The 23202-nt window shown below is 37.7% G+C and overlaps 1 protein-coding gene across 1 annotated transcript in view; it reads right to left on the bottom strand.

Annotated features, from left to right (window-relative positions):
- WDPCP (WD repeat containing planar cell polarity effector) overlaps positions 1-20339 on the bottom strand; it is a 294162-nt gene extending 273823 nt beyond the window's left edge. Inside the window, exons 1-4 of the mRNA XM_012555700.2 lie at positions 20277-20339; positions 17678-17731; positions 8207-8326; positions 1101-1185 (exon numbers count right to left, since the gene is read on the bottom strand). Coding sequence (XP_012411154.2) covers positions 1101-1185; positions 8207-8326; positions 17678-17731; positions 20277-20339 — 322 coding nt within the window. The remainder of the gene's footprint in view (positions 1-1100; positions 1186-8206; positions 8327-17677; positions 17732-20276) is intronic.
- Positions 20340-23202: the final 2863 nt, after the last annotated feature.

Raw genomic sequence — 23202 nt, 5'->3', positions numbered from 1 at the left:
CATTTGATATTTAGTTATTTTAGCTCTGCTAATTCTTTCTTCTGCCTTCCATCTTCCAAAACTTGTCCAACTGCATTTGTCTCCTCTCCTATTCTCTTAGTCCTCATAGGTTTACACTTTCTTTATTTTAATTCATTTACTCTAATTTTAGAAGCGTTTTGGGAGGAAGTTAAAAAATGAAATCCATTGCTATCAAGTTGATTCCGATTGATGGCGACGCCATGTGTTACCCTGCTTCATAGGGTTTTCTTGCCTGTAATCTTTATGGAAGCAGATCGCCACACTTTTTTTCTATAGTGCAGCTGGGTGGGTTCAAATCACCAACCTTCAGGTAAATAGCTGAGCACAAACCATTTGCACTACCCAGGGGCCTAAACGTGTTAAATTCACCTTGTTTAACTGGAAGTTCATTCTTACACATTTTAAGGAAGGTAGACTTAATGAAAATATGATGACATTCATTCTGATACAAAGAACAATACTTTGCAAGATAAGTAATTTTCTTAGCAATGATGCTAAAGGCATACAAATACGTTTCCTCTTAAATACAAGAACTGCTTTGGATAATTAAAGAATAAAAGATGTTAACATAAATATATTTCCTAATAAAATACTCTTTATAATATTACTAAGCACTGAAAAACACACTGAAACTACTACCCCCTCAAAAAATGTAAAACGCAAAGAACACGAAAATAACTGTACATCTTAGCTGTATGTTTGAAATGTTATTTTAATATCAAATAAAAATGCCTCTACCATTAGCTAGCCTGCAAGTATTTATAAATATAAATCAGTTACTATGGACAATCCCAGGAGAAAAAATTGAACACATGCATATCTTAAAAGGGAACAAATATTAATAAGTAATTTAATTTTCAAAGTTGATTTTCAAAACAGAAACTCTAACTCAATCAGAAAAAATAAGTTAATCAGAGTAACTAAAAGGAATTATTTTCTATTAACCAGTTTTTCATTAAGTATGAACAAAATAATGCCACTCTTGTTGGAGAACCCATGCTGTAGCCTTTGCTAATACTTGTTTATAACATTGTAACTTAGACTTGAAGAATGTTGAAATTAATCCAGAATTTATTTACCCCCAATGTGTAAGGTATTCTTCAAAGACCACAAGCGCAGTTCAGTCAGGCAGAAAGACATCTGATGGCAGAAGAAATCTCTGTCCTGTTTAAAAATAATTAAAAAGAGGTACCAATTAATTATCTTCTATTACCAATAAAATCAAAATCCCTTAAGAATAGTAGAGTCATTTGCCACTACTGATATTTGAGGTATGATCCTTTAGAATAAACACACTTTATTGTATCCTTGATTAACCTTCCAAATATAAACTCTAGAAAAAGAGAAAATATAGTTTTTTCTAGATTTAGTATTTTATCACACTGAGAAATGTGATAGTAAGACTATATATATTTAGGTTTTCAATAGCATATGTATAGTTTTTAAGGCTCTGAGTATATTTAGAATTATTTGGTATATAAGCATTTTTTTTTAACTTATATTTTTAAGGAAAGGAAACATCTGTTAGATAGTTATGAGGTACAAACACATTTTGTGGTGCATTTTCAATATACAAAGCAAATATTTACAATACAATATCTCACATACAAATAGGCTAACTAAAGTGGAATTTGCAAGGTAAACGGTATATAGTTACTATAATAAGAAACATAATTACTTAAAAGAGAACTGTGAAACCACATTAGCATGCAGATTAGCTTGTTTATCTGCATGACACGATGGATCCAATATTTTACTCTAACTGCATAAAATATATATACACATATATATATATACATCTTACACTTCCTCTCAGTTATAACAGCAGGAGCTAGTGATCAATACTTTTGAGACTTTTTCTATCAAGTACAACTTTTTCAATTCGGCCTGACTGGGAGAAGGTCGATCTGAATCAAAAAAAAAAAAATTTTTTTTTTACAAAAAGTTGAAAGGAACCTATATAACTTTAAGATGTTTGCTTGGAAATATATACAGTACTACACTATGTGTATACTACATTTTTGTTGTTGTTAGGTGCCATCGAGTCAATTCTGACTCATAGCAACCTTACATACAACAGAACGAAACACTGCCTGGTCCTGCGCCATCCTCACAATCACTGCTATGTTTCAGCCCATCGTTGCAGCCTGTTATGGACTGAGTTTTGTCCCCCCAAAATATATGTCAACTGGGTAGGCCATGATTCCCAGTATTGTGTGACTGTCCACCATTTTGTCATATGATGTGATTTTCCTATGTGTTGTAAATCCTACCTCTATGATGTTAATGAGGTGGAATTAGAGGCAGTTATGTTAATGAGGCAGGCCTCAATCTATAAGATTAGGCTGTGTCTTAAATCAATCCCTTTTGAGATATGAAAGAGAGAACCGAGCAGAGAGACAGGGGGACTTCATACCAACAAGAAAAAAGCACTGAGAGCATAGTGCATCCTTTGGACCCAGGGTCCCTGTGCTGAGAAGCTCCTTGACCAGGGTAAGATTGATGACAAGGACTTTCCCCCACAGCAGACAGAGAAAACCTTCCCCTGGAGCTCACACCCTGAATTTGGATTTCTAGCCGCCTAGACTGTGAGAGAATAAATTTCTTTGTTAAAGCCATCCGCTTGTGGTGTTTCTGTTATAGAAGCACTAGATAACTAAGATACGGCCGATGTGTCGATCCATCTCATTGAGGGTCTTCCTCTCTTGTGCTGACCCTCTACTTTACCAAACATGATGTCCTTCTCCAAGGACTGGTCCCTCCTGGTAACATGTTCAAAGAACGTGAGACAAAGTCTCACCATTCTCCCTTCTAAGGAGCATGATAGTATTATAGTGTATACTATATTACTATATATTATGCATACTATGTTATATATTAGAAATTCATACAGTAATTTAAACACTATTAGCATTTTTTAGAGTGATCATAAAAGAAATGCTCCTTCCACGAAACTTCTGAATGAATAAGAAGTTTGTTGGAGATGAAGAAAAAGCCTCAGTTTCTTTAACACAGGGGGATGACTAAAAAAGTTCCCATACTATTCACTGTGATATGCAGATGACACAACCTTGCTTGCTGAAAGAGGGCTTGAAGCACCTACTGATGAAGATCAAAGACTACAGCCTTCAGTATGGATTATACCTCCGCATAAACAAAACAAAAATCCTCACAAGTGGACCAATAAGCAACATGAGGTTAAATGGAGAAAAGATTGAAGTTGTCAAGGATTTCATTTTGCTTGGATCCACAATAAACGTCCATGGAAGCAGCAGTCAAGAAATTAAACGATGCATTGCATTGGGCAAATCTGCTGCAAAAGACCTCTTTAAAGTGTTCAGATGTCAGTTTAAGGACTAAGGTGTGCCCAACCCAAGCCATGGTGTTTTCAATTGCCTCAAATGCATGTGAAAGCTGGACAATGAATAAGGAAGACTGAAAAAGAATTGATGCCTTTGAATTATGGTGTTGGCGAAAAATATTGAATATACCACGGAATTCCAGAAGAATGAACAAATCTGTCTTGGAAGAAGTATAGCCAGAATGCTCCTTAGAAGCAAGGTTGGCAAGACTTCGTCTCACATACTTTGGACATGTTATCAGGAGGGACAAGTCCCTGGAGAAGGACATCATGCTTGGTAAAGTAGAGGGTCAGTGAAAGAGGAAGACCTTCAACCAGATGGACTGACACAGTGGCTGCAACAATGGGCTCAAGCATAACAACGACTGTAAGGATGGTGCAGGACCGGGCAATGTTTTGTTCTGTTTGTTGTACATAGGGTAGCTATGAGTTGGAACCAACTCGACAGCACCTAACAACAACAACAACAACATTTATATGGGTAAGTCATTTGATTCTTTTGTGGACAGTATATAGATAATAAAAAATAATTTTAGATGTAGTACAAACTTCCTTGATGCTTCCTTCACCTTTACATTTGACCTCAGTGCAGTTATAATCAAGAAACAGATGCAGGTTCAACTAACTAGAGCTCAATGTAGTGAGAATTCAAATAGCAGAGTGAACAATGTAGACACGGCTGTGTGAAACTAACCAATCAGTTGTTGTTGGGTTGATTACCGCTCGTGGTGACCCCATGTTTGTCAGAGCAGAACTTTGCTCTACGGAGTTTTCAATAGCTGATCTTTTGGAAGTAGACTGCCAGGCCTTTCTTTTGAGGCACCTCTGGGTAGACTCAAACTACCAACCTTTCAGTTAGCAGCCGAGCATGTTAAAAGTTGCATCACCCAAGGCCTCTACAGAAGAGGGGGTTCAACCCTGCCTGGAACAGCAGGGTAATGAGACAGCTACGAGAAGTTGTGAAATTTTGGTGGGGCTTCAAAAAAGCATAGGATTACACCAGTTAGATAATGATGAAAATAATGGTGACAACAGCAACAGATAACTTATTAGACACTTACTTGTGCCAGGCATTGTTCTAAGCATTTTACACGAATTAACTCATTTAATCCCCATAGCTATTCCTTGAAGTAATATCATCATTACTCCCCAATGAGGAAACTGAGGCACAGAGAAGGCACAAAGCCAGCAGGTAGTGGAATCTGTGCTCACAGCCTCAGTGCTTTACTGAATTGGGATACAGAGAGGTGGTGGAAGGAGGTACACAGTAGTTTGAGTAAAAGGATGGCATGTCCAAGGTATGGCAGTAGATTGGTGCGTGTAGTGGAAAGTGATAGATAGATGAAGCTGAAAAGGGTGGGAAGGAAACAGCTTGTAATAACAATAGTAAATTTTAGATTGATCTGAATTTACTCCCTTTCTTGTTTTAAACTAAAAAAAACAAAACAGAAAACCCCAAACCAGTCCAACTCATAGTGACTCCGTACTGAACCTAGAGGACAGAGCAGAACTGCTCCCCTGCCCCAAATGGTTTCCAAGGAGCAGCTGGTGGATTCGAACTACAGACTTTTTGGTTAGTAGTCGAACGCTTAACCACCGCGCCGCCAGGGCTAAGGGCTGACACAAAGGACCTGTCAATCCCTAAATATGCTCTGCTCAAACCAGAAGCTGGCTGCCACTGTGTACAGGTGTGGAGGGGGAGAGCTGGTGGGCTGCTTTACTACGGGAGAGGACACAGTTCATTTTCAGCAAGTAGTGGAGCAAAAGCGGAATTATGTTAATTAGTCATTTTTAAACTAACTGAGTATTATCTTTCAGAGCTGTCATCTAGGGAATGACTCGAGCGAGGCTGCCATTACTCCAAAAAGTTCAAAACAACGTTCTTGGAACTGCTTTCTGAGGCTTATTTCAAAATTATGACTTTAGAGTTTTACTTTTTTTTTTAACCAAAATACTTACTGTAGTAGAATAAGTAAACTGCACCATTCTCATTTGGATAAGTGAGTTTTTGTTGTTCAAAAAAATCAGTTAATGAATTAAATAAATATATATTTTGCATCTATTTAGCTTAATGTGTAGATTCTAGATACTGACTGCCTGGTTTCTTATCCTAATTTCTCAGCTTACTAGCTAACTTAGACCAACTACTTAACTTCTCCGTCCCCCCAGCTATAAAGTATGTGTAATAAAGTACCTTCCTCAGGACTGTTTTGAAGGTACCTTTACTCAATTACCTTACCACTGCTGTTGCTGCTACTACAGTAATAAATATTATCTCTGTCCCTGCATCACAAAAGTCATAATGTGAAATGAATGAATAAGTACTAAGTACAATATTTATTTTATGAAGGAAAAACATCAATATGTGGAGAAGTCTCTACTCAAGAGGTACATTTGAACCAGGCTATGCAAATGAGTTAATATTTTACTTACAATAGAGAAGAAAGGATGTGATGAAATAGGTACACACAGCCTCTGATACTGAGCGTCAAATGTCACCAGCTTCTAGACTACTAGACAATACCACATTCTTCAATTTAGTGTTGATTCAGGTACTAACAATTAGAATTTATGATAATTTGGGGAAGACTAGCCTGAAATTTAGCTGTCTGTATCTATATAAAAAGGTTTTATCATGCAAATCAAATATAAAGTTTTATAAATAAAACCCAAAGAGCCACATCTTTATTTACATATCAACAGATGACCGTATATGAAATTCTATTAATCAATTTAAGTCAATTCAGTAATAAGAAATTTTTCAAAACTTTTCCCTGCTAACAACAATGGAGAGTGGATTGCAGTTTTGTCTAAAATCCACATTGGCTATTTTATGAGGCAGAAAGGCCTTTAGTTCAAAGCTGATAGGTTCACTGTCCATATCTCTCCTAAGTTTGAAAGTCCTAAGCTACTTAGAGATTATGGTGTTTGGAGAGAATAAGTAAAACGAGCTTTGTCGAAAGCTTTGCATGCCAAGCTAAAGGCCCCTGACCCTTTGTATTTGGACATAAGGGGAAATTCTGAGAACAATACAGTGTAGAGTCTATGACCTAGACTTGTCTTCCAGCTCAGCACCCAAAGATTCATGTCTGGTTCCAAAGGCGGTGAGAGGTCTGAGAAAAACGTACAAGGTATTTCTTAAAATGCTCTGATGTACAAACAACCCTACTCTGCGTTCCCACTAAAGAGTACAGGACAAAGGAGCAAGAAAGACATTGTTTTGTGGCCCCACAGGGAGGATATGGTATAAGAGTGGAGAAGCGACTGCAGGTGGTGGTGACCAATGGCAAGCAGGCAGAACTGGCAGCTCGTGGGGTTAATGTACTTATTTGGAGTGGTGGTAACCAGACAAAACAGGATCTGTACTCAGCAAAAGTAGACATGGTGGCCAAGCAGTGGCCCATACCACCCAGAGAATGGCAGCGATAATCAGTTGATGGAGCAGGCTAGCAAGTAGTGGGTGAAGCAGGAAGAAAAGAAAATGGCCAACGTCCATTAGTAATTGATTGAATTTGTTTATCGACATTATGAGACAACTCCTGTAGACTCCCCAAAATACATGTGATTAAGGAGAGGGCTTTGCAAGGGGTCATGCAAGGGGGGCAAAAGATAGTGAAATAGGAGTTATTTACCCTTCTTTTCCCCTGAACTTCAAATATCTGCTAGTAAGGCCATATAAAATTAAAGAGAATTAATGGAGTAAGTAAAACAAATCTGCAAAATCTATAACAACAACTAGATGGGCAGGGTGGGAGGGGACCAAATCACTATCATTTTTAGCCCTGAAGATGTATTGCCATCTTTACACCGTGCAAATTTTTTGAAAGACATTTAAATGTCTTGCATCTTACTCAAGAATGCCACCAGTTAAAAAGAATGCTGGTAGTTTCCTGGTTTAAAAAATCTGCCTGGAGGAAGTAGTCAAGACTGAGCTTGTATTATTCAAATACTGTATTAGTGCACAAATAGTTGTTTTGAAGGAGGGAAGAGAAGAATTTCAGAAGAATGCTGTATTCTGAATTTCAAGAGGGGGGTGAGGGCAGGAACTAGGAAGGTAGTAAAATCATTCAGGAAGACTTCACAAAGTAAACCGAGATGATGGTCCCCCACTCAGTACCCTAGTGCACTTCCCTGGGGGATAAAACCCGATGCACGTGGCTTAGAACAGGAGCAAAAGTAGTATCTGCCGAACCGTGTGGAGCCACACAGGGGGGAAAAATGAATGAATGACAAATACATATAGCAAATTGTCTTATTACTGAATATTGAATAGGACAAAGAAATATCCAAATGAAAAGAAGGAAAGATCCTAAACCAAAAAACCTCCTATAATTTAATTTTTCATTTATTTTTAAATATCTTTTTAACTTCTACAAATTTATTTTAATTTTATAAGGTAGTTGATGACAGTCTTAGAAGATCATTCTGCAAACTCTTAATCTCCATGAGAGAATAAGAAGCATGATTTAAACTGAGCTCAACCTAAATTTAGGATGACAGTTCTCTTGGGGGAGAGACTCTATGATAGTATAAATTTAGAATTTTGAGAATGGAGACATGAGCAGATTCTAGGGAGCCACATCTTGTTTTCCACTTATATTCTTAAAAAGTTTCAAAGCTTAAGTGTCTCCTCCAAAATGAGTTACGTTATAGTAAATTAATATTATTTGCCTTAAGAATAACTGTTACCATATAGACTAAATTTTGAGAAAGTAACATGCAAAATAGAAACAGTTACACTAAGATGCTGTGATTTGTTATACTTTGATCATATTCTTTTGAAAACTAAACAACTATGTTTTAGATTTGGAGATTACTAGTTACCAGATAAATCTGCAAAACACTTATCTTCTGCCGGGTAGTTAAGTATGCAGTTTGCTGGCCTCTGAAGTCAGCTATTTTTACTGTTTTGAGAAGTACAGGAAGCTTGAAGGCAAATAAACTCTAAACAAGATGGGGAAGAAAGAAATAAGAAAAAGAAGACATTGCTCTCGTTGTAACAAAGATAAATGATACTATGGCACTAACAAGACATTTAAAATGGATGTATTTTTAGCAAAAACCAAAAATCTCAAAGAGCCTAAGGGAAGCCTCCTTGGGCATAAACTTACAACATACACTTGCTATTTATTATCAATAGACTTTCTGATGAATATCTATCCACTAATAAGAGCTACAGCTGCTAACCAAAAGGTCAGCAGTTCAAATGCACCAGCTGCTCCTTGGAAACTCTGTGGAGCAGTTCCACTCTGTCTTACAGTGTCGCTGTGAGTCGGAATCGACTTGACGGCAATGATTTTTTTATTTTTAATTAAAAATGTACAGAAATAAAGGCAACTAAATAGCATGAATTTAAAAGAAACCACTGGTTACTTGTATTAGGTGCCTAATCATTAGATAATTTTCAAATTGCATAAAACAATGACTTCCTCCCACAGTAGCTTGTCCAAGGACACCAACATAGTATTATATTAATACTTGAGCATATACATGAACACATTTAATTGATAGCATGTTACCAGAATTAAGCATTTAAAAAATATTCAGCACTAAACCAAACAATTATGCAATGATAGAGTTTGTGTAAAAGGGCGAAGAAGTCTCAAAGTAAGACCTCAAGCTTGGATTGAACCTATTATAACAAAAGACTGAATGAAATACAAGGAACACTGGGTCATTTGTACCTCAGAGAGCCCTGTGATATTTTAATGTCCATTCACCATCACAAACACTTTGAGCACCTTTTGTATATGACATTTTACTGTAGGTCATAGATACAAAGATTTATAAAACAAGGTCTCTACTATCAAATAGCTTATAATCCAGTGTAGCATATTAAAAAGCTACAAAAACAACAATATGAAGCCATTGGTGGTTAAGTGTTAATCTGGTAACATAAACGAAGGGCTATGGATATTCAGTAGATATAGTAGTTTGATAATAAAGAAAAGATCTTATAAAGTAGAGGTCACGTGAAGATTGTATGAAGAAGAGAGATAAAATGAGGGAACAATATACAAAAGCATAAATTAGGCAGAAAAATGCAAGGTTTATTTGAGGAATAATAAGTAATCTGGTTTGGCGCATGAGATTCAGGACCACACTAAGAAAGTCTCTGAATATTTTTTTATTTTTATTTTTATTTTACTGGGTAGCTAACGAAGAATAATAAAACGTTTCTAATCCAGGAAAATAGTAAAAGTAATCAACAGATCAGAATTGTTGCCAAGATTAGCTTGGGGGGTGGGGGAGGCAGGGAGAGAAGAGTGGAGAAGTATCTGATGAAAGTGACCTGTTAGAAAGGCAATAAAATAACACGCAACCCTGTTGTTCAGTATCAAGGACTTGAAATGGGATGATGAAGATGAAGTTGGAATGTAGATAATGTAAATAATTCTGATCTTTTGAAGAAAGAATCAATAGTGTATAGGGGGGACTGACAAGCTGTGGAAGTGAGGAAGAAGGAAGAATCCAGAATGATCACCAAGGGATGGGAATCTGGTTACTGCAGGAAGAGCGGCCCTTGCTTAGAACATGGAGGCTCCATGCGTCCTTCATCTTGTGCCAGTCAGAAAGGTACCAGTGCATTCCCTCTGTTCACAACAACCATTTAGCCCACACACCTCAATTTTCCTAGCCACCGACCAGGATGCTGGGTGTCCTGTTACATGTTTGCCTTGCCCCTTGGTTTGTAACTCTGGCTCTTCTTCTTTCTTAGAGTGTGATTCAGCTTCTTTACCCTGGCAATGATATCTTGGCCACACCTGGTTCCTAGGAACCCCTTAACCAGACTTGTTCCCACCTGGTTTATCCTAGTTTTAAGGCAGGGCCTGGACTAAAACATACTTAGAAACAGGTCAGTCTAGAAGAGGAGTGAGTTTGGTAATGTTAATAAGCTGAATTTTAGACACAAGGGGAGTTTAAGGTACAAGGGAAACATCTGGGTAGATATGTCCACCTGGTAGCTAGAAATAAAGGGGCCTGGGCTATACAAAAACTATTCTGGAATTTTCTAAATGGAGAAGAAAGTTAAAGTCACTGAGTAAGTTCCCAGAATAAAAATAAAGTCAAGGCTAGGAATTTTGGTAATGCCCCAGTTAGGAGACAATGAAAAAGACAGATTAGGACAACAGAGTGTCGAAAAGCTACGGGAGAGAAAAAAAAAATTTTTTTTAAGTGGTTATTGGTAGCAATCAAGGATCCCTGATGGCATAGTGGTTAAGCGCTCAACCGCTAACCTAAACGTTGGTGGTTCGAACCCACCAGCCACTCTGCAGCAGAAAGATGTGGCGGTCTGCTTCCATAAAGATTACAGTCTTGGAAACCCTATGGGGCAGTTCTACTCTGTCCTGTTGGGTCGCTGAGTCAGAATTGAATCGACTCAATGGCGATGGGTTTGGTATTTTTTTTTAATAGTATCAAGTTTCTTGTTTTTAAATTTTGATGTAGAGATGACCTCAATTTGGTTTAATGAGAAGTAACGTTTTATCAAAAACAAAGATTAAGTCTGCTGAAAAAGGTGTGGTCCCACTGTTCTGAATGCTGGGCTCGGAGCCAAAAATGCCTTCTTTCTAATCCTGCTGTGACAAACTTACTCCAAATTGTTTAGCCTCTATGCCTCAGTTTCCCCACCTACAGAAATAAGGATAATGATATTGACCTACATTTGTAAGAGTGTTGTAAGGATTAATGTTGTATGATGCTTTGAAGATGAAAAGTGCTGAGCATTATTAGTGGGTATTGTATGACTAATCGCCTGTAATACTGAAAATTTTATCCTTTGATTCAAACAGCAGCTATCAAATAAATGTTCTAGCTCCCCTAGTAACATCAACTTTCCAAAATTTTATTATTAAATTGTTATTTAAAACGTACCTAGATCATTCTATTTGAAATACCGGTGGCATAGCTTCCAGCATCACAACACGCAAATCACCACAGCACAAACTGACAGAGATAAAGCTATATCACAAGTCTTATCTCATAGCATATATAGTTTTAGATCAGTTCAGAAGCCTAGGAAACCTTTTCAACCTAAATGTTATGCGTAAATACTCAGGGCCTATTTATTTGATAATAAGCATCCATTGCAAGTATTCAATAAATGTCAAAGGATAAATACCTTACATTATGATTTTTTTAGATTTAACACATAACACTAAGCAATTAACTGATAGAAGTAAAACACAAAAGCACAGAACAGTGTTTTAAAAACACTGTCATGTCCCTTTTTTAAAAAAACAAGCTTTAGGACCTAAAAGTGTACAAAAAATGAAGAGAGAAACTTTTACACCCATTAGACCCCCTGTCTGGTCTTTTGTTTCTTCCGGGGTTTTGAAATTACAATAGTTAGTGTATGCTTATTGTTTTAAGAAATGAAACAATACAGAAGTGTTAAAATGAACACGTTGTACTCTCGGATCCCCCGCCCCCCCCACACCCACATACACTGAAGGGAGCCACTGCACAGTGTAGCATGTGGCCTTCCAGACTTCCTTGATGCCTTACAATATGCCCACACTCATACTGACTTGTTTTGTATTTCTGTAAAGACAGGATAATGCTATACATACAACTAGCTTTTTTTTTTTCCATTGAACACCACAGCATGGATATTCTCTCTGTTAGCATATACAGATGTACCTTATTGCTTTTTAATAGCTGCAAGACGTTGCACAGGAAAGTGATCATACTTTACTTAACAGTTCTCTTAGTGAACAACCTTTTGCTTCTAATTTTTGCCTTACAAATAATACTACCGTGAAAATACACAGGTTTACCTTACATTTTGATAACCAAACCAAACCAGATGCCAACTAGTCAATTTTGACTCATGATGACCCCATGTGTTGCAGAGTAGAACTGTGCTCCATAGGGTTTTCAAGGCTGTGACCTTTTGGAAGTGGATCACCAGGCTTTTCTTCTGATGTGCCTCTAGGTGGGTTCAAACTGCCAACCTTTCGGTTAGTAGTCGAGTGCTTAATAGGTACTGCCAAATTGTCTTCCAAGATGACTGCACCAATTTGCATTTCTACCAATAACATGACTGCACTTTTCCCTACATCCTTGACAACAGGGAGCATTATCAAGTTTTTAATTTTTGTCAGTCTGGTAAGTTAAACATGGGTTCTTGTAATTTTAAGTTTCATTTTCCTATTCATTAAAGAGATCAAATATCTTTTCACGCTTTTTTTAAATAATATTTTATTGTGTTTCAGGTGAAAGTTTACACAGAAAATTAGGTTCCCCTTGAACAATTTTTACAAAAATTGTTCCATGCCACTGGTTACAATTTTTACAACGTGTCAGCATTCTCATCATTTCCATTCTGCCTGTTCTGTTTCCATTGATCTAGCTTCCCTGCCCACCTCCCCCACCTTCTCATCTTTACTTTTGGGTAAATGTTGACTGTTTGGTCTCATATAGCTAATTGTTTTAGGGAGCACATTACTCATGGGTGATACTGTTTATTTTATAAGTCAATGTATTATTTGGCTGAAAGGTGACCTGCAAAATAGCTTCAATTCCAAGCTCAAAGGGCATCTTAGTGCGACAGTCTTGGGGATTCCTCTAGTCTTTGTGGGTCCAGTAGATCTGGCCTTTTTTAGGAATTTGAGTTTTGTTCTACATTTCCCATTCTATCTGGGACCTTCTATTGTGTCCCTGGCCAGAACGGTCGGTAGTGGTAGCTGGGTACCATCTAGTGCTTCTGGTCTCAGGTTAGAAGAGGCTGTGATTTGTGTGGGCTATTAGCCCCATGGACCAGTTTCTTCTTTGAGCCTTTGATGTCCTTCAGTCTCTTTTGCTCCGTATGAGTAGAGACCAACAGTTGTATCTTAGATGGCCGCTTGCAAGCTTTTAACACCCCAGATGCTATTCACATTATTTTTGTGACCTATGTTATGCCAGTTGGCTAAGTTGGCCCCCACTCATGTATTTTTTAACAATTTTGCTTCTTCTATAAATTAACTGTTCTATAGGGTCGCTATGAGTCAGAATCAACTCGACGGCAATGGTTATCTTTAGCCCATGTTTCTACTGAGTTCTTTATCTCTCTCGTGTATTAATAAAATTAATCCCTTATTATATACATTGGAAATACTTCTTTTAAAATAATTTTCATCACCTTTATATGTGAAGGAAATAAGAGAATGCAGAATCCACAACTTTAAAAAGCTGGGCATAACATTAAATAGGAAGCTTTTTGAACTCAATTCAGCTAGTGCTGCACAAAGTCCCAAAGAGATCTAGGCCCGTGGCCAGAGAGTGGTTCTTCACAGCTGCTAACAACTGGTCAGATGACACCATTTCTGGATAAAGCAAAAGGCTGCAGATTGCAGATCGCTATGTTCCAAGTGAACCTGCACAGCATTCTTACTAGAAAAAGTTAGAAGAAATTCTATGCCTAGAAAGAAAAGTAGGAGTCCCTTCACTTTCCTGAAATACATTGTGGTGGAAATCTTTACAAATCTCCTTTTGTACTCAAATTTGGAAAATATTCCACTAGGGCACTGTTCAAACTGTTTAATTTACTTAGTTAAATGGATCTTGTCAATTTAACATTTTCCGTACTGTAAGCAGTTTTGGCCTTTAAACAGTTTATCACTAGCTTCTTCATTGCGGCCTGCTTCCTCTTCTTCATTCTACTCATTACATGCAACAAATTAAATTTCACTAATATTTAAAGATCAGTGCTGACCTTTGCATAGCCATTTTCTAGGTTCCTGTTAATACAAACATCTTGTTTGCTGATGTTCATTTTAAATATTTTGCTGCACACAAGTTTCAATTATTCCAAAAAGATCTGTATCAGGCTGAGGTGCATTTTTCCACGACGATGCAAAATAGTCATGCAATGGATTGCATAAGCAAATAATAACAATCACCTTCTGTCACCACTATCCCCAACACATTTACCTACCTTTGTGATCTTCAAAAATATGGACTTAATTCTTTTGAGGACTGACTATCTCAACACAACAATAAAAAGACGAGGAAAACAGAAATGTTGGCAATGTGATGATAATTAATTCTAGATTATAATTCCATAAATACAGTCTTATGCTACACTTGAAAGAAAGAAATGTGACTTTGAAGAAAAAATAAACTGAATTTCAGGAATAATTCCTAAAGAGCTCAGTTAAAGACAAGAGAACACTGAAATGCTCTTATCTAAACCAATGCTTTAAATGCCAAAATAATTTGTCAATTTGGAGTTACCGTTTTAAAAAGCATATAAATCAAAGACTGTTGTGAAGCGAGCAAGAATGAAAAAAGATCCTTTCTCTTCAAATAGGGAAGACAGGGTAAAATTCTGAAGTGGCCCGAAGCTATACCATCTCAACCTTGTCAAATTTCACTTGTCAACACTTTGATGACAGATTGCCAGCCCCCTCCAAAAAACAAACCCTAGTAACTGTTGAAAGAAACTGCTTCTTATAAAAAGTGGAATAACTCAGGCAACTTGATAGTTGTACTTCAAAATCTCTCTTTCCTGAAAGAGAGTTAAAGCACTTTTTCTCTGTGGCTTCTATCAAAACTACGACGCTAAAGAACCCCCCCCCCCCAACGTGGGGAAGTAAAAGATGAATAACATTTTTAAGTATTTACAAAATGTATTTAATATTCATTATTTCATTTAATCTTCACAGTAACCCTCTGAAATTATATTCTCAGTTGTGCATGTATGTGCATGCATAGGTACTGTGTATACACACAAAAGCATTTTTCTGAGCAGAGAATGGCAGTTTCTCCAAAGAGTTTGTATGCTTCCCCCAACTGGCCCCCAAATCAACTCTGAAAGACCCTAAATCCCTTAATTTCCATATGTGGAAACTGAGACCTAGAAAGGTAAAGCAATTTTAAATAGAGGTAAAGTTCAGTCAGCTTGTTAGTGAACAGTTAGGACTAGCGCAGTGCTCTACTAACTAAACACAGCACTAAATAGATCCTCTGGTTAAGCTTCTGCATAACCACCTGAGACAGGTGTCAGTTAGACCTGTATAATTAATCCACGGTGAAAGATGTAGAAGGAGCCTATTTTCTGGCCAACTTTTACTTTAATGTATTTTGCTTAGAAAGCTCTTAGAGGAAGTTATTTGAATGACTATTTAAGGATTATTTAAAATTAATATATCAATAAACCAAACCCGTTGCCATCGAGTCAATTCCTACTCATAGCGATCATATAGTGCGTTAAGTAAACTGATGTATCTGAAACAATCAAAAAGTCCTGATTTAAAATTAGTATTTTTTAGGCACTAAAGAACTTTCACACTATTTGCTTAGCAAACTTCATAGATAATACTAAAATAAGCTGCAACATTAATTATTAATGTTTTATGGCTGATTATTCGATAAATTAAGGTCTTTGTTTTAAGTTACTGCATTATAGCAGAGAAGCTTTGTTTCGACTTTGACTACCGTTACTTCATACTGGCTCCCATTAAGTTCTCAGCCCCTCAGTGTCTGTGTCAAGTTCGTAATAAAATGTAAACAAACCCTAAATTTGTAAGAATTCTGCAGTGAATGCCTTATATTGTGATTTGATCTTCCCTTCTACTCTTTCTTTCCTGATTGGTTGTGTTTGCCTTTCCTAATGGTTTGTCACAGCGTTCTTACTTATACAATACTTTTCGTATTTGGTTTCAATGGCTGAATAGAGAACCAAAGTAGATAACCCAGAAAAGAACAGCCTTTTCTTACTGAAAGACTGTGAACAACCACCACGATCCCTTGAGAATGGATCGATTTCACCTGAATATATTTAACACAAGCGTACATCATCAGGGCTTAAAATGTTAATAATTCCCTAAAGCAGTAGGAAATTATTACCTAATATTTAAAACTCAGTAGAACGAAACAAGAAAGATCTGGATTATGATCATGTTTTACCATAAAGCCCAAATAAATCATGGATTAATTAAAAAGATGTTTCCTATACAAGTTATTGAGAATTAAATGGGATAACATATTTGGAAATATGTGGCAAATAATAATTGTTCAATAAATGTCAGTTTCCCTTTTCTGAATTTTCAGTACATTGATTTCAGTAATGCTTAAGTAAAAAAATATAATCATTTTATATCATTTACTGAATATCATTTCATCTGCTATTTTTTGTTTGGTTCAACCTACATTATGGAACATCTACTAAGTGCCAACCACCAGACCAAGTACTGTGCCAGGCATTCAGGATAAGAAGAAAACAAGTGCTATTCAACCTTTAGGCACATCATTGTGAAATCTTAAAACACTGGGTCAGGGCTTTGAACAAGCTCTTGCTGGTTCAATCACAGGCAAGGAAGTGACACCAAAACAGACCCAAATTTTTGATATTTGGGTAAACCAGAACCATAACCAGAACAGGAAAAATTATAGCAGTAGCCCTTCTAGAAACTTAATCTCCCTCTTAGAAAACAAGGGCAGTGTATGCATTGCATAGCAACCAAATCTCATGCCAGTTGGATTTTTCGCACAGTTGGAAACAGCTGTGCCCCACTCTAAGCTGGCGGCCTACCGCACAGCTTTGAACGTGTGTCACTCTCAGTCCTGGCAATAATCCAATCTCACACATCAGGCTCTGTAAAGGGCTCACTACACCTCTTTCAAGTCTCCCATTTCAGGGTTTCAACCTGTAATTTTTCCCATTCCAGTTATGGTTCCAGATCACCCAAATTAAAAAAATTGAGTCTGTTCCGGTTTCGCTTCATTAGCCATGACTGAACTGGTTTGAACTGGTTCAAAGAGCGCACTGGGGATAAACAAAATATACTAAAAGTTTCCAGAGAAGGAAAAAAAATGAAAACAGGCCACATAAAAAGGATCAAGTCTCAAAATCTCATCAGATTTCTCAACAGCAACGTTGGAAGTTAGAAGACAAGGGAGCAATATTTTCAGTTTATGAAGGAAAATTATTTCCTACCTATAATTCTACATCTAGCCAAACTGTCACTTAAGCGTGAGGTTGGAATAAAGGCATTCAGATAGGCAAGAGCTCAAAAATTTAACTATCATACATCATTTTTCAGGAAGTTACTGGAGGATGTGTCCCACCAAATGAAAGAACAGGCCAAGAAAGAGGAACATACAGGACCCAGGAAGTAAGAGATACACACAAAAATAAGAAAAAGAGGATTTCCAGAATGGTGATGAAGGGAAATCCTAGAATGATATCTGTGCCTCATGTAAAGGGCAGTGAGTCCAGATTAAAGCAGGAGAACAAAGAACTCAAATGTCTCCAAGAAAAAAATAAAACTGATAGAGTAATAGACTACTTGATGCATTTGAACTTACTGAAATAAGAATTACACCTTGGCTGGGGATGTTGGGAATGAAGAAATAATAGATCTATAAAAAATACGCAAATAACAAAGTAAAACAATCATTAACTGCAAAGAAAACAAAAAGTTGTGCAAGAAGAAAAATGTAATCGTAGTACACTGCATAGTTCAGCTTGAATATTTACATAGTTCAAATAATGTAAACACACCATATTGATTTAACCAAATATTGTGCTATAACTGTTAAGAGGGGAGACAAGGAAGTGTGTAGAAAGAGGTGGATGCAGGGTGGACATTAAATCCTCCTCTACCAAAGTTAAGAATAGATTAAAAACTTTTTTTTTAATGAAGAAATAAGTACATACATGTTGTTAACAAATATGGAGGTAAATACCAAAAGAAATAACCAACTAATTTAAAGTGGTTGAATCTGAAGAGTGCTGGGGAAGAGAAATGCTGTTGTTACTTATGAGCCTTGTAGAAGTCTCACTTTTTATACTGTATAGATATGTGTCATTTTGATTTAAAGAAAAAGTGTCCCACCTCCTACCAGATGGAAGTGGCAGTGAACACTGAGTAAATGCCTCATCCGGTGCTTCACCTACTGCTGTGTTAATGCCTTTCATGTCTTGGTAAACCAAAACCAAAGCAAACCCACTGCCTTAGCGTTAATTCCGACTCATGGCAGCTCTATAGGACAGAGCAGAACTGCCCCATAGGGTTTCCAAGGCTATAAATCTTTACGGAAGCAGACTGCCACATCTTTCTCCCACGGAGTGGGCTGGTGGGTTCAAATCTCGACCTGTCGGTTAGCAGCTGAGTGCTTAACCACTGTGCCACCAGGGCTCCTCAATGTCTTGGTAATCATCCTTTATTCTCCTTCAAATTGATGGTCTGTTTAACCACACATGACAGAGCTAATCATACTACCTTGATCATACTACCTTGATAGGCATTTTCTATGAAATAATATTTTCTATTAGAAGTACAAGTAGGGATTTTTTCTGGGGTAATTCACCACTTTGTCTTTATTAACATTTCATGGTATCATCTGGCATTTAAAAATAGGGGCAAAACTGCCACCCACAGTCTGCCTTTAGTATTTAGGAGGTGTATATTCTGTGGAATGCCAGGCTAACTCAAAGCTTCTTTGGGGTAGACATTAAACACCCAGATCCAGATATGGAGCTCAGGAATGAGATCTAGGATGGAAATACAGGTTTAGGAGCCAACAATGTAGTTGAACCCATAGATGTGGATGGAAAGAGGGGTGGTAGCTAGTGGAGTTTCAAGATGGAGGGAAGGTATTTTTTAAGATGAAATAGACTTAAACTATCAATTATTCTTATGACTTCTGTATTTGCAACCTCTCTTCCCCATCTTCTTTCTCAAGGAATTGGCCAGCACCAAGGATGCAAAGAACACAGCATCAATAGTTGGTTTTGGTGCCAACTCAGGCTGCAGCTGTATATCTGTAAACAACAGTAGAGTTCAGATTTGTCACAGATGGTGCCAGCCAATGAGAAGATGCCTCAGTATTAAAAGCAGGGTTTGCTATTTCTTTTGGTATGATTAATAAATATTATATGTCAGTTATTTTCTAATAAAGAAAAATCCGATGGTACATGTATTTTTAAAAGCAAGTTATTTTTTTATTTATAGCTTATATAGAATTTGAGCGCATGGTGGGTTTGGCACAAACACTGGTTAACTATGCATCCTCTTTTGATGAACATTCCAGTTTTCACTTATGTAAAGAACCTAATTAGTGAAACTGATATTTGGATGATTTGGCTTTTCAAGCATAAATTTCATGGTGTGACTTCTCCACTGCAAGTTGTCCAATACGTGGCACACTCTAAAGTACTTCCCATTAAAGGCAGTTAATAAAAGTTTTAATACTGTTACAGAGAAATGATCAATTCCTGAAAACGACATTGTGTTGCGTGTTGTTAATCTCTTATTTATAATCTAAATCACTAATTATGCCAATAAGGAAACAAGTGCAATTTGCCTTTAGAAATCCCATTTACTTGTTTCTAAGCCTCCACAAGCTTGGAAAATCTCTAAGCTGTTCTTGTTACTCGTTTTATGTTTGATCGAGAAGAGAGAAGAACATTTTCTTCTCAGCTAATTACAGAGCACCTACTGTGTGCTTAGTGTATTATATGCATTTTCTCATTTAGACTTTACAACAACCATGTGAAATAGTTTTTATTTCCCTATTTTATAAGTTAGAAAAGTAATAGAGCTATACTTTTAACCCAAATCTGTTTAAGTCCAGCCCATGATTTTGCCACTATATACTTCTTTCCTTGTAAGTTATTTAAAACATTTTTTTAAGTCTGATGTTCTTTTACTAGGTTAAATATATAAGTACTATACTTAGAACGTGGATAAAAATCTCATAATAACAGACCCCATAGGGCATCTGCATTTCCAGTCTTATCACAAACTATTTTCCCCTTCTCAACAACATGGACTATACTATGGCTACACAGAAATGTCACTGTTTAATTTTTAAGAGAAAGAAAAGGAGGAAAGGAGGGAAGAAGGGAGGGAGGGAGGAAACAAAAGACAAACAGAAACCCCACCCTTTCGGCCCTTCTCACTGTCACCACCTCCACGTCCTCTTTCCCCTCTTTGGCTCCACTTCTTCTAAAATATATCCCCATCTTTCTACTTCTTTCCATCTCCACTCATACTGCCCTTGTCTAGGCCATCATCATATCTCACCAGGGGTACTTCAGCAGCCTGCTGACTGGTGTCTCCTTTTTGACTTTCAAGTCCCTCCAATCCATTTCTCACAGAACTGTCAGCCTGGTCTTTTTAAAATATAAATTAGATCACTTTCTTTATTTACCTAAAGCTCTTCAAAAGTTTCTCATTACATATGTTCTAAAGTGCTTATGCTGGCTTAAATACCCCTGTGTGAGTTGGCCCATGACTACTTCTACATAATTTCCCTTTACTCTCCTTGGAAAGACAAGTTGGGGTGAAACTGTAAAGAGTCTTGGATGAAATGCAACAGTCTGGACATTATCCCATAGGCCACTGATCTTTAAACTTTTTTTTTTTTTTGGCACTTTTTTCCTTAAAATCTTGCAAACCATTTCAATATATAAAACTTGTAAAAGCTGAGATGTTCTAGTTGAAGCAGGGTCTGGGGGGGCCCCAATCCAACCACTAATACCAATAGCTCCTTAAGGCCAAATGGTTCAGTGTGGGGGTAGGGGATCCTTTAGTTCTTATTGTCTAATCCTATTGCATTGCCTGGATTGACCTTTCATTTCTCAACTTTCCTCTCACACTTTATCCTTTAGCTCAAAGTCTGTGAATATTCTTTGACTTTACACTGCAGATTACTACTTCAGTCTGTAGCTAGAGCTATTATATCTTTATATATATATACATATATATATAAATTTGGGGGATCGTATTTTTAATTTCAGAGATCTCTCTCACTTCTTTTGGATAGTGGCTTACTCTTGTTCCATTATTTTCTGGAATCTGTCAAAGATTATTGATTAGAATATATTTTATGAGCTCTTCTGCTCCTTGAATTAAATGTTTCACCCAAATCAGTTGTCTGTGTGTTCATGTAGGCTCTTCTTTTTCATGCTAGTGTTTTTCTTAAATGTGTGGTGGTCCTTGGTTATCCACTCATATTTGCGAATGAAGATCCACACCGATGAGCATACTTGGCTGGCACAGGTTTTCTTTGCAGATGTAGAGTTGTTCCCCCATCAGGTCTCTTTCCTGTACAGGAGGCCTGACTGCTGCTATGTAAGTAGCTGTGGCCTCACTGAGATGCGCAGGCTGGACCAGGGAGCAAGCTGGGGAGGCCTTACTGGCAAAAAAAAGTAGAGCTTTAACCTGGTGTTGGAATACTTTAATGTATTTCCCTGCTGGGCAAGGCTGCCCTTCCATTCTATTTTTCCTCCTGTCCACGTCTATAACATAGGTAAGTCCCCCCACCCAAGTCACTTCAGAATCAGCTGTTTATCACATGCCCCTACAGCCACACTGGAAGCTTTTCCCAGATAGGTGGTTTACCTTATATACGGTTTTTTAATTTAACAAAAAGGCAAATGTCACTGCTGCTTGCTGTTTGTACCGTGTGTGTGTGAGTGTGTGTGTGTGTGTGTGTGTGTGTGTGTGTGTGTGTGTGCATGTTTTAATGAAAGACTTGGGAATGGAGAACTACAAGCCCTCGAATTTAAGGTTGTTGCTGGGTGTTGACGAGGCAGCTCCGACTCATAGCGACTGTGGTCAAATGCGTTCCTTTGTGTGGCCTTTTGCCTTAGTTCTTTGGAAAAACAGCTTGAGTGATTTTTCCCGAGCCCTGAAGAGTTAACTTTCGCCCCACTTTTCTACACCAGAGGGTTTGTTACTTTCGTCCAGGTTGATTGACATTTCCTGGGTAAACTGCAAACAACTTATGGTTTGATACTTTTTGTTTGGTCCTGTGCTGCAGCCTGCCCCATGACTGGTATGTACTTTGTAGGGACTGGTCAACATACTATGCAAATGAAGTAAGTAGAGACTATGCAAATGAAGTTACTATAGCCTACTATGCAGATAAAATGTCTGTGGTCTACCAAGAAGGGACTGGTCAGTTTATGGCCCTAGTATGAGGGCTAGGCCTTGAAATTGATGAGGAGTTTGTGTATATATGCACCCAATCTCACAGAGAGTTTTCAGACAGAAAGAAGCAGGAAGAAGCGGAAGAAAGAAAGAAGAGAAAAGAAGCAGAGAGCAAGAGAAGTGGCAAGGAACCTCCTAAAAGAGCTGTAACACGGGTCAAGGGCTATAACACTGAAGACAGTGAGAGGTCCAGAAGGGGCCCAGTGGCAGAGCTGGCGGTGATGGACAGCAGGGCCAAGAGGAGCCTGTTGTCGGGGGGCCAAGATGAGGCCTGTCCTGAGGGGGCCAAGAGAAGGACTGCATGGCTGAGAGGAGGTGACGGAACTGTCTTACACGGAGGAAGGGAGACTCTGTGTCTTGGTTATCTAGTGCTGCTATTACAGAAATACCACAAGCAGATAGCTTTAACAAACAGAAATTTATTTTCTCATAGTTTAGAAGGCTAGAAGTCTGAATTCAGAGTGTTGGCTTGGGGGAAGGCTCTCTCTGTCAGCTCTGGGAGAAGGTCCTTGTCTCTTCAGCTTCTGCTTCCTTGTTCCTTGGAGATCTCCATGTGTCTTGGCATCTCTCTTACCACATCTCTCCTCTGCTAGCTTGTTTAATTTCTTTTATATCTCAAAAGAGACTGACTCAATATACCCTACACTGATCTTGCCTCATTAACGTAACAAAGACAATCCATTCCCAAATGGAATAATAACCACAGGCATAGAGATTAGGATTTACAACACATATTTTGAGGGGCTATAATTGAATCCATAACACTTTGCCTGCATGCTTCCTGATCCTGATCTGGGTTGTAGCCTGTCGCTTCCTTAATAAACCATTTAATTGTATGTATGGTCTGTGAATTGTGTGTGGCTATTGCAACAGATTATCAATCCCAAAAGA

This window comes from Trichechus manatus, unplaced genomic scaffold (assembly GCF_000243295.1).
Source record: "Trichechus manatus latirostris isolate Lorelei unplaced genomic scaffold, TriManLat1.0 scaffold00004, whole genome shotgun sequence".
In the NCBI taxonomy this organism is placed as follows: domain Eukaryota; kingdom Metazoa; phylum Chordata; class Mammalia; order Sirenia; family Trichechidae; genus Trichechus; species Trichechus manatus.
The sequence above is the reverse complement of the archived record's forward strand: the minus strand, read 5'-3'. Positions and strand labels throughout refer to the sequence as shown.